The 12,538-nt window shown below is 50.3% G+C and overlaps 1 protein-coding gene across 1 annotated transcript in view; it reads right to left on the reverse strand.

Moving 5' to 3' along the window:
• Positions 1-12,538, reverse strand: part of Tbcd (tubulin folding cofactor D) — a 147,113-nt gene that overhangs the window by 10,946 nt on the left and 123,629 nt on the right. The window contains exons 26-32 of the mRNA XM_074044806.1: positions 11,507-11,588; positions 8,199-8,317; positions 6,694-6,785; positions 5,528-5,668; positions 2,184-2,267; positions 1,365-1,523; positions 1,159-1,297 (exon numbers count right to left, since the gene is read on the reverse strand). Of these exons, the coding sequence (XP_073900907.1) occupies positions 1,159-1,297; positions 1,365-1,523; positions 2,184-2,267; positions 5,528-5,668; positions 6,694-6,785; positions 8,199-8,317; positions 11,507-11,588 (816 nt within the window). The remainder of the gene's footprint in view (positions 1-1,158; positions 1,298-1,364; positions 1,524-2,183; positions 2,268-5,527; positions 5,669-6,693; positions 6,786-8,198; positions 8,318-11,506; positions 11,589-12,538) is intronic.

Raw genomic sequence — 12,538 nt, forward strand, 5'->3', positions numbered from 1 at the left:
ACTATGGGGACAGTGAGGGGGCCAAGCACAGGACTGTGCCTCTAAGCAGAGAGGACAGAGAACCAAGAGCACAAGACGCCCACTTGCTAAGCCCAGACTAACACCACAGAGAAGGTAGGAGACAAGGAGGCACAGGGGTCACAAGCAGGCCCTCATGCCATCGGGGGGCTGGACTGGGCATGGAGACACGTTACCCCATCCTGAGGATACATGAGCTAAACTGAAAGGGTGAAACACCAGACAAGCAATTCTTCAAAGAACAGCTGAAAATCAGTGCAAGGGAGACAGAAGAGAGGTGCTGTCCATGTCTGAGGTGATTCACCCAGCATGGCAGGGCCTCTCTGACTCTGACATAGGTGAGTCTGGGAAGGTTGAGGGACCTGAGCCTGATCATCTGAAATGTGACCACAGTGTGTGACAGGTCTTCACCTTTTGAGAGATACGGTGGGGCGGGGGGAGGAACTTATGCAGTGAAGCATACAATTTCTGGAATTAGTTCAAAGTCTTCTCTGGTAAGAAACTAGCAAGGTGCATCAGTGCTGGTGTCATGCAGCAGGAATGGAGTGAAACCAGCCAGGCATTGGTACATGGAAGCTGTTACACAATTATCTGAACTTTTGTGTTTGTTTCTAATTGCCAAGAGAAAAGCTTAAGAAAATATAATGCCCCTCATACAGTAGGAGCTAAAAACGTAATAGAAAACGCAAGTATTCATTTACAGTAAGAACAGAATTTAAATGTTTTATGAAACAGTCCAAACTCATCAGATGTCCTGATCCTCAGACATGTCTGGCATCAAGGCTGTAGAAAGACCAGACACCCTGTTGGGGCCAAGGGCAGCGGTACCAATATCAAAAGAGCCCCACCCCCTTCCACTGAAAAATGTGGAGTCACCTTCACCAGGCTCAGCCACGTGACAGCAGCTCTCCAGAGTCCTGCCCTTGGTCCCCCAGGACATGGGCAAGGAGCTGAACTGCTGACTCCAACCAAATGAGATGGAGGGTGGTGAGAGGGAAAGAAGAGCGGAAATGACAGAGGAGGGAGAAGCCGACAGAAGGGAAGACAGGCTCTGGCCCCAAGGCCCAGCCCTCCCACATGAGATCCAGCAGGTCTGGCCCCAGGAGGAAGGCGCTGTCACACCCCTGTTCCACTTCTCACCGTTGAGGCGGTCAAGCCACCTACAGATACAGCCAGCCCTAGTAGGACATAGTAGCGGTAAGTAGGCAGCCCCAGGAGCTGGGTGATGAGAGGGAAGGCCTGGGAAGCCGCCTTCCAGTCCACAGAGGCCATGTCGGACCTGCAAGAGAGTGAGTTCATCAAGGCCCCACTCAGAGGAGCCACAGGGGCCCACACCCCAACAGTACCTGGGAAACAGCTTTTCCAGCTCTCCCCGGTGGGGCACATGGGGAATGGGAGGGCTGTCGAAGTGCAGGAGGGTCAGGAACACATGGGCGGCATGGGCGCGGATCCGGTCTATCTTCTCGCTTGCTTGCTGAGCCACACAGCACATGATGCGCTCACACCTGCGAGCCAAGGAGGGTGTCAGTCCCACCCCACACATGGCTACTGTGGCCACCTCAGAGCAGACCACACTCTGCCATCACTACATCCTGGAGCCACATGGCAGATGCACCGAATGTTGCTGAGGTCTTGCAAGGGAAGCGATGAGAACCAACAGCATGGCAGGAGTGGATGGTAGACAGAGAAGGATAGGGTGAGGAGAGGCCAGGCTGAGATGGGAAGAGAGGGGAGATAAGGCAGGAGAAAGGGATGGATGGGAACAGCAGGGGGAAGGGAGAGGCACAGGGACAAGAGGTCAAGAACTGCCACAAGCTAGGAACCTGATGGCAGACTCTGAAGCCTCTGCAAGGTGGCAGAGGAGGCCCAGACTCACAGCAAGGACCCCAGGTCCAAGGACTGACCAAGTGATGGTGGCCCATCCTGTCAGGTGCCTCAAATGCGGGGTCTCTGAGCCCAGAGGCTTCCCTGTTCTGAAGCTGGCTGTCTAACAGGCCCAGGCCCAAAGGAGGCCCAGGCAGGTGAGAGGGAGGCTCAGAGCCTTGTCCGGGGGTAGAGGGAGGGCTCTGGACAGCTGCAGGCTGTGTGGGTCAGGACTTGAGTGTGGTGTCAGGAGAAGGCACAGGCCCCTGGGATTGTCCCAGCTGGCCTCCCTCAGCACTCACACAGGGGCTGCAATCAACGTAGGCTGCGTCTGTGCCAACAAAAGTGTCAGGTCCATCAGGCTGGTCATGGCGGCCTCACGGACACTGTAGGACAAGGAGACATGGGAAGGTCAGTGTCGGACAGGGATCCCAGGACTCACGCCAACCACACTCTTTAGGTCCTGCAAGCACAGACCCTAAAAGCAGGTCTTGTGGTGCTCTTCCCTGGGGAGTGAGGACCACCAGAGGTCCCTATGCACTGTGGCAGGAGACCTGCCGGCCACACTCAGGCTCTGATCTGCAGGCAAACACAGTGAGTTTCAGAGATTACAGAAATCCCACTTCAGTGGGTAACGTCAGCGAAACCCAATATAAGGCAGCTGGCAGCTCTTCACCGAGGGATGAGTACTGTCTCCCACACTATGTCAAGCAAGAGGTTTCATGTTTAACACCTGGAGACAGACTGGACAAGTCCCAACAAAGCCTGTGACGTGTGCGTACACAGGCTTCCCATGGCCTGTCCCTTGCAAACCACAGCCCTGCAGCATCAAACTGCAGAAGGCTTGGGCTGCCTGGTTCTCACTGATCAGATTCCTGGAGAGTCAAAAACTCAGCTTCCTTCCCAAGCATCAGAACCTTCTCTCCCATTGCATGGAGCCACTAGTTCATAGTAAAGAAAATCAAGCACTTGCTGGACTAACAAAAAACGTTTTATGAACTTGGGACACAAGTGCACTAACTAGAGTCAGGAAAAGTAAGATCTAAAGCCTGAGGGCCATGGGGGATTCCTGAATCACCCATAACCTCCATGGGACACACACTGGGACCTGGGTATACATCTGCAGAGCGCATGTGGGAACCAAGGAGCAGGATATGCATATTTTCCTCACTCTCAGCCACAGCTGAGAACAGGGCACAGGACAACAAACAGCACAGCAGAACTCAGCTGAGGATGCCTGGGGTGTCATCAGGTAGAGTATCTGCCTAAGCAAATGCAAGGCTCTGAGCTCAAAACTTCAAAAAAAAAAAAAAAATGGAGGTCAGAGGACCTGTATGTGGAGCCCTAAGCCCCAGAAGCCCCTCCTAGGAATGTATGGGCAAAGGCCACACACCCTAGACTCCACTGTGCCCATGCATCTCAAGCTGTGCCCTGGGAGCGAGGGCACTGGGATGAGCCTAGTCCACACCCAGCCTGACAGCCACAGAGCCCACTGACTTAAATACAGCTCTCAGAATTAAGCTAAAAATTATGAGGAATGCATAACAAGTAAGAAATACGGAAATAGCAACGGGGAGATGGAAGACCTGTGGATGACACAGACATCAGTTTATTCAGAGCCCTTAAAATAACCATATCTGAAGCATATATTGAAGAAAAAAGAAAAGGGTGAAGAATTTCAGTTGTAAGAGAATTGGAAAGAAAGGTTCAGACACCACTGAATTCAAAAGTAAAAACCTGACACTGAGCCTTCATTGCAGGGGACACGGGTACTGGTCACCCTCTGCAGACATCGTGAAGACAACACCATGGTGGGCGAAGCCCGGGGACCAGGCCAGCAGTACTAGCACCAGTCCTTCCTGCTTTGTCCTGAGGGCAGCCACAGCAGCCAGTCCATTGAAACACACAATCAACCAGGGAACCAAGAGTGTAGGAACCTCAGAGAAGGAAGCAAAGGCCTGCACAGGAGCCTGCCCCATCTCTGTCATGGGCACCAGCAATGAGTACAGGTGGGCAGGGCTCACCCTCTGTGCCAGTCCAGGCTGCGGAGCCAGTGACAAGATCTGCAAGAGTTACACCAGGACGTGATGCCCTGGGCACTGTATTTAAGTCACATCATGACCAGAAAGACAGCTGAGCCCAACGTGTCCCCACCAAGGAAAGGTGACTGTCATCAGGGACAAGAAGTCTTTGAGTTCAGACAGCAGCCAGGAGACACGAAAGGAGAGGCCACACAACAGCCCAGTGGGATCCCTGCTGCTGGGGGAACCACAGCCATGCTGCAAGAAGTGGAGCAAGGCAGGAAATGGGGACACGGCCCTTGGAAGCCTCTGTTGTCCCAAGTCTGGAATGACCCAAAGTCAGATGAGACCAAGGTCAGCCACAGTGAAGCCAGAACATAGATGAGCAGAATTTACACAACCAAACAAGAAAATCAAAAACACTGAACAAAATTAACAGAGCTTCAGGACCTGGATTTCCAGAATGAGAGCAGGGTGAGATGACAGGGCAGAAAAGTCATGTAAAGAAATGCAGCCCAAGCTGAGCATGGTAGCTCAAGCCTATAATCTCAGCTACCTGGGAGGACTGCGTTCAAGGGCAGTCCAGGCAAAAAGCTCAGGAGACTCCATCTCAAACAAAAGGCTAGGAATAATGGTGCATGCCTGCCATCCCAGCTATGTGGGGAAGCACAACAAATAGGATCATGGTCTAGGCCAGCAGGAGCATAAAGTGAAGCCCTGTCTCAAAAATAACGAATATCAGCAAGCACACAGCCCAAATTCAACCCCCAGTACCACCAAAAAAAAAAAAACAAAAAACAAAGGAAATACAGCCCCCCACAACCCAACATGGGTGACATGCTCACTCCTCTATTCAGCTTCCATATCCATAAAGCCATCTTCTTCCCTAGTATCCTATAAAAGCACTCAACACCCCTCTACACTGCTTGACCGCAGTCAGCCACAGCTCAGTCTCCTGAGAGAGAGCATGAAGACAGGGTGGACAGTGGCAGCTGTCCTCTCATTTGCAGCACACAGCAGATACTTTTGCAACCTGGTAAGGAGATGCCTCCCCTAGAGCAGCAGGAAAGGGCATTGGGCAGACTTGCATGGCTATGAATACCTGGGCCTGGCAGAACCGATGCACATGGGCTCATAATTACCCAGTCAGGACTTCAGAGCAAACGCCTGTCATTTCAGGACCTGATTCCCAACCCTCCATCCAGAGCAGAGTTTCTCCAAAGCACCAACTTCTTCCTGAGACGCAGCACCACAGCCATTCTCAGTGCCCTGTGGTCCTCCTGCCCCTACACAGTCTCACAAGAAGCCTCATCAGAGATGAACTTAGTTGTGACAAATGGGAGAGGCAACTCACAATAACACTGCATTTCATGAAGCTAACTTCTTTGTCAGTAAAGAGGAGAAGGTGAATGAGAGGAACCAGAAGCAGGAAAGCAGTCCGCAGAGGGCACTGCAGAGCTGAGCACAATGGGAATCACACTGTGGCTGTGGGCAGGAAGTCTGTCCCCATTGTCATCATCCTTGTCGTTGTCGTGTGTCATGGGAGGAATGGCACAAAGTGCAACTCACACCTCAGGGCCCCTCACTAGGCAGCAGAGACCACGGAATGCAGACGCTACCCTTACCAGGACCCCACGTCCCCTCTGCTGTCTGTGGTGTAGTCATCCATGCCATCCAGCAGCGCAGCATAAACCTCAGAAATATTCTCTCTACACATGGCTTCATCTGGGGTCCCATCTTCTTTCACACCGACAGTCTGACAAATCCTAAAATTAAAATGTGCAAAAACTGAGGCCAATAGGAAAAGGGGAACAGGTACTAGAGAAAAGGTTAGATCAAAAAGAATTAACCTAGAAGGTAACACCCACGCACAGGAAATCAATGTGAGTCAATGCCCTGTATAGCTATCCTTATCTCAACCAGCAAAAACCCTTGTTCCTTCCTATTATTGCTTATAATCTCTCTACAACAAAATTAGAAATAAGGGCAAAATAGTTTCTGCTGGGTATTGGCGGGGGGAGAGGGACGGGGCGGAGTGGGTGGTAAGGGAGGGGGTGGGGGCAGGGGAGAGAAATGAACCAAGCCTTGTATGCACATATGAAAAAAAAAAAAAATGTGCAAAATGTATACTGATGAATGTCTGTGATCCTGTCCTGCACATTGCAGTGGCCTGATACATCTTCCCAAGAGTTACACTCAGGAGAGACCAGGAGCCTCAGGGGCAGAGGAAGATACCCGGAGCACCTTCACACATGGGTAGGAACGGGGCTCTGCCTGTAAGGTGGCCAGTCCTCCTCCCTTTCCCCCCACAAGGCGGTTAGTGCTGCTACAAGAAGCTGGAGGGACTTGACTCACAGAGCTGTGGAGCAGGAGGGAGAGGCAGGTACAGCCCTGTAGGCTGTGTCCACAGGCAAGGTCACTCCACAGCTACAGGCACTGTGGCTTTGCCAGCCTTGAGTTGAGGCACATTCCCCCAGTTTTGCTTTGTTTTGTGCAGTACTGGGAATGGACTGCAGGACCTGACACGCACGCTGAGCAAGCTCTCCAGTCCCTATGCCCATTCCCAGTTCTTAAAGTGGTTCCCACAGTGAAGACACAGCTGCATGACAGATTTAATATTTGTTATCACTGTGACAACACTGTCACCAGGCCTCCCCAGGCCAAAGATGTACCCTGTCACCCTCTGAAAGGGAAGAAACTACAAGAGGCAACAATGTGCCTCTATATGCTGGCTCCATCCCGGTGCCACAGCCCATGGCAGGCTCGCCACTCCTGCTGGTTGGAGGCTCACCTGGAGATCGCCCTCATGCCGTCCCTCCGAGCTTCAGCAAAGCTCACATCCTTGGGAGAAATGCGGGTGACTGCTATCAGACCTGTGAGGACCTGAGGGCAACAGTCCCCAAAAGAAGCATTAGCTACAAAGCAAACACCTTTTTCATCTTTTTTTTTTTTTTTTTGAGGCAGGGTCTTGCAACATAATCCAGGGTGGTCTCAAACTCATGATCGTCCTGCCTCAGCCTCCCCAGTGCTGGGAGTACAGGCGTGCACCACCACACTTGCCTGTAAACGCACTTCTGTCGCAGGTGGAGATGCGGCCCTGGGGCACAGGATGTAGCAGTATAAGGTGAGGGCTCCCTCTGACTCTGCTCAGACCTGGGACAGGAGAGGGACGGCCCTCTGGCTCCTCTAACTGGGCTGATACTTCTTGAAATGATAGGTCTTTTCTAAAAGCTGCTTCATGTTTATCCACGTCCTTGAGGACAAACCCCCCAGGTAAGGGCTTTGACAGTGCAGCAGCCACACAGGGCCTGTCCATCCACAACTGGACAGGCCACCCAACACACTGTGGAAAGCTTATATGATCTCTGATTCCACAGGAGGTGAGGGCTCCAAGGTTACTCAGGAGTGAATGTGTCGAAAGCTTGTTCCCACCATAGTCCTGACTCAGGTGGACAGTGGCCTAGACAAAATCAGGGATGCCTGCAACATGGGTTGGCAGAACTGAACCTGTGTTTCAGCAGGAGAGGGAAGTACAAGAGCTTAGGGGCCTGAGACAGGATGGCGGGGAGAAGGAGCTGAGGCTCCAGAGCCAAGCTGGATGCACAGCCATCACTGAGACTGTCTCAGGGAGCACAGGACAAGGCCTGTGTGGAGATGAGTGGACAGGATCACTCCTGACACAAGCCAAGGTCAGGCAAACACGGGATACTGAGAAGGAATGGCCAGCACTGGGGCAGTATGAAAAAGTGAGACTCAGAGGTGAAGGGGTCTCACTGTCTTGGGTAAAGGCTGGACAGCAGCCCAGGCATAGGCAATGTGAGGAACCCCAGTGCCTCGACCCTGCAGAACAAGCTCCTCAGCAGGCAGGGACAAGGAGCATGGAGCCCACAAATGTCCAGGGTCTTCGGCCCAGTGCACTAACATAGCAGAGCTTGGCCCTCTCCTCCACTCAGCTGCCACTGCCATATGAGGCCCTTCTCACACCTTGGCTGGGACCCAGAAGGCCAGTGGGCCACTGCCCATACCAGCCTGGCTCCAGCAGCCAGGCTACTGTGTAGGGCAGCAAATATGCTCTCACGGAGACACCTGCCACTTCCACCAACAATGCCCTCCCCTCCTTCAGACCTCAGTGCAGCAATCTGAGATTTGTCCTGCACAAGATCAGCCATTACCCTGGAGTCCAGGCTGCCACTCCCTTCCCGTGGCCATGCACACCATGTCAGGATTGGTTAGTAGTCAGATGCATGTCCATCCCACACCACAACCTGTTCTGCCATCCACCACACCTGTGCTCACCTGCTGCAAGCGGCCCCTCAGAAGGAAGTCTGGGAGGGTGCCTAGGGCTGATGAGAAGCCACAGCGAGTCATCGCCTCCGGGCTCTGGAGCTCGGCAAGGTATCTCGGGATCAGCTCCTCTGGAAAGAGGGAAGGACGTGAAGAGAGCGCCCCACTGCCTGTCATGCTCCTCAGAAATGGTAACCAGCGCAAACATGAGGACTTGTGTACGGTGGTCTTAAGGTTCTCATAAGCAGTTGTAACCACCTGGTTTCATTCTTAGGCAATCAAATCCCAGAGGGCTACAAGAATCGTGAGCATACTGGTATCTGGACCTTGTTCTCTATGAACAGTAGGATGATTGTGAAAATAATGCTGTCACAGACAGAGCCAGCGCAGTTCCAAGCCAGACACTATGATGTGAGCACATCCTGGTGGGGGCACTGCTCCATGCTACTCCACACTGAGGTGGGCCAGGAAGATTTGCAGAGCACAGCAAGAGCTGCTGGGTGAGAGCATGGGGCTTGTGAACACAGCAGCCCAAGAAGAAACACAGTGATGGATGACAGGCACTGTGACAGGAACAGAGGAGAGGCAGAACTGAGGGGCACCAGGGGCTTGGAAAAGTGAGGGAACAACTGGGGGACACTGGGAGCTCAAGCAGGTCAGGGTGAGGAACCATTAAGAAAAGTGGGAAAACAGCTCTGCACTTTAAAAAATGTAGCCCAGACAGGTGCAGGGAGGCCAGCACCGGCAACACACACCATCTGTCACCACTGTTCAGTTCCAACAGAGCAGGCTGTGTGATGCCTCACTGAACCCAGCACTACTCCATCCCTCCTCAGACAACAGGGCAGAAATGCAGCGGAAATATGACTTAAACACACTGCCATGAACTAATGTTAGCCATCATCTTCACATCTTCAGAAAGCTGTTTACGAAGACGTTGTTCCACTTTCTAACAATAGACTAAATACAAAATTGGCTTGCAGCACTAGTTTGGCTCATTTTTATAAAATCACAGAAAGTGGGTTCACACTACTGCACACGATTTTTTTTTACACACTTACAATAACTTGAATAGTGTTTCAGATACTTCCAATGTAGTCATAATGCATGTCCTCCAACATAATATGAAGAAACACCACAGACCAAAAGAGCACATGAGCACCATGTTTCTTACGAAGCAGACTGGATCCTACAGGATGAGTAGCCTCAGCATAGAGAGAGAAATGTGTCAGCATGTGAAGAAGACATGTTGATGCAATGTTGTCACGGTGTGTGTGAGGAACTGAAACACGTTTCACCATAGAACACAGACATAGTGAAGGACCAGCATGAACAAATGCCCAGGGAGGAGGCTACAGCAAGACCGCACTGACCTGACAGGACCCAGGAAAGTAAGGAAAGTCATCATGAACATGAAAATGGAGCCAGGCACTGGTGGCTCACGCCTGTAAGCCTAGCTACTCAGGAGGCAGAGATCAGGAGGATTGCGGTTCAAAACCAGCCACAGGCAAATAGTTCATGAGATCCTGTCTTTACAGAGTAACAGAAAATATTTGCCATCTATACATCAAAGGACTGATAACCAGAATATACAGGGAATTTAAGAAACTAAACTCTCCTAAAATCAATGAACAAATTAAGAAATGGGCAACTGAACTAGACAGAACTTTCTCAAAAGAAGAAATTCAAATGACCAAAAAACACATGAAAAAATGCTCACCATCTCTAGCCATAAAGGAAATGTGAATCAAAACCACACTAAAATTCCACCTCAACCCCGTTAGAATAGCCATCATCAAAAACACCACCAACATCATGTGTTGGCGAGCATGTAGGGGAAAAAGGAACCCTCGTACACTGCTGATGGGAATGCAAGCTGGTGAAACCACTCTGGAAAAATATTTGGAGGCATCTTAAAAATCTAAACATAGATCTGCCATATGATCCAGCAATCCCACTCCTGGGGAAATACCCAAAGAAATACAACACAGATTACTCCAGAGGCACCTGCACACCCATGTTTATTGCAGCACTATGCACAATAGCCAAGTTATGGAAACAGTCAAGATGCCCCACCACTGATGAATGGAGCAAGAAAATTTGGTATTTATACACAATGGAACTTTACTCAGCCATGAAGAAGAATGAAATCATATCATTTGCAAGTAAATGGAAGGAACTGGAGAACAACATTCTGAGTGAGGTTAGCCAGGCTCAGAAGACCAAAAATCATATGTTCTCCCTCATATGCAGACTTTAGATCTAGGGCAAATGCAGCAATGTGGTTGGACTTGGATCACATGACAAGGAGAGAGCACATACGGGAGATATGGGAATAGGTAGGAAACCCAAAACATGAAAGCGTTTGATGTCCCCACTGCAGAGGAACTAATACAGAAAACTTAAAGCGACAGAGGTCAACATGAGAAGGGGATCAGAAACCATTGTGAAGATCAGTTACAGATGAATCAACATGGGTTGTAATACATTTGTACATGGAAACAATGCTAGGAATCTCTCTGTATAACTATCTTTAACTCAACTAGCAAAAACGCTTTGTCTTCCTTATTAAGCTTATGTCTTCTCTTCAACAAAATTAGAGATAAGGGCAGAACAGGTTCTGCCTGGAAGTGAGGGGGGGAGGAGGGGGGAGGGGGCCAAGGGGGAGAAATGACCCAAACAATGTATGCACATGTGAATAAATGAATAATAAAAAATGAAAATGAAAATGAAAAAAAATCTTTACAAAAATGGGCTGGCGGAGTGGCTCAAGGTGTAGGCCCTGAGTTCAAAGCCCAGTACCACAAAAAAAAACAAAAAAAGAAAGAAAATAAGCATGTGAAAAGCAAAGAGACAGCAAGGAGAAGCCAATAGCAGAAACATGGAAAGTGAATAAAAAGAAGAGAAAAAAAAGAGGCTGAAAGATTGAGAAAAACAGTATAAAGATAAAAAGCTCCAACAAGTATAAAATAGGAATCCCCAAAGAACAAACCACTGGAAAAAGTTCATTCAAAAACGACCTTAAGAAGCACTGCTGAAGTGAACAGAGTGCTTCCACAGAGGGCAGGAAGGCCTGGAGAAGGCTCCTTCTCCAGAGATGATCACTACTCGGGCAGCTAGTCTGGCCAGACAGACCAAGGACATGACGGCCTCCAAACCCATGTGGCCCAGGAGGAGCCCTGTGAAGGTCCTGTGTAATGGGGTCACATCAGCTGGGTCCTGAAAGAGTAACTCCAGCAGGGGCACAGACAGCTGGGCTTCCACTGCCTGGCTCCGCCCCTTGCTTTCAGGCTCCACCCTCTCCCTGCCCACTCACTCACCTTCAATGGCAGGACCTGCCTCTCCAGGCAACTTCCTATAGTATTCTTTGCAGAGAGCAGACAGAGCAGAGACAGCTGCGTCCTGAAATGGGAGGACATGAGTGCACAGGGCTCTGCCTACAAGTGGGGTCATTCTGAAGTCCAGGCACAGAGACTATGTTTAAAACAAACCAAGCTGGGTACAGTGGCTCACGCCTATAACCCTATCTGCTCAGGAGGCGGAGATAGGAGCATTGAGGTTTTAAGCCAGCCTGGGCAAAAAGCTCACAAGAAACCACCTCAGTCAATGAAATGCTGAGTGTAGTGAAGCACACCTGTCATCCCAGCTACATGGGAGATAGGAGAATCATGGTCCAAGTCACCCTAGGCATAAATTCAAGACCTAAAATAGCTGCCGGAGTGGCTCAAGTGGTAAGAGCACCTACCTAGCAAGTGTGAGGCCCTGAATTCAGGCCCCAATACTGCCTCCCAAAAAAATCAGGTCACTGCCATACTCTGGTTTCTCTTCAGATTGTATAAGTCTTTCACCTTTTACCACTGTTCTTCCTTTTCCATGTGTTCCTTGACATCTGTCAGATGCACTGGTCACCTTAAACTCTCTACACCCATAAACTAAAAGGACAACTTGGTTATTTCTCCCTCATAGTGTAAATTTTGCATCTTCTAATATGGCATAGTTCATAATAAAGTGAAGCATTTTTTCTTCCTAGTAGAATACAGGGATGAAGTAGGCCATGTAGGTAGTTAAGGGATGGAAGCTGAGAAAGCAGGGTCTACAGAGTATCAGGAATAGGAGGGTGTGCTTGGCAAGGAGTATGAGGGATCAACTCTGGTCCTGGTGGTGCCATACCACACAGAACAGGTCCTGGTGGTACAGTAGACATCTCCTTAGATCCCCACCTCTGCTGTTGCAGAGGACCCTGATTTGATGCAAGCCTTTCCTGACCATTCAGCCAGCACCCAGCAATCACTGGACTCATAGATTCTTCCTACTCTCCCACCCCAAAGCCAGGGAGCCAAGGCCAACACAGA

This window comes from Castor canadensis, chromosome 11, assembly GCF_047511655.1.
Source record: "Castor canadensis chromosome 11, mCasCan1.hap1v2, whole genome shotgun sequence".
Classification (NCBI taxonomy): Eukaryota; Metazoa; Chordata; class Mammalia; order Rodentia; family Castoridae; genus Castor; species Castor canadensis.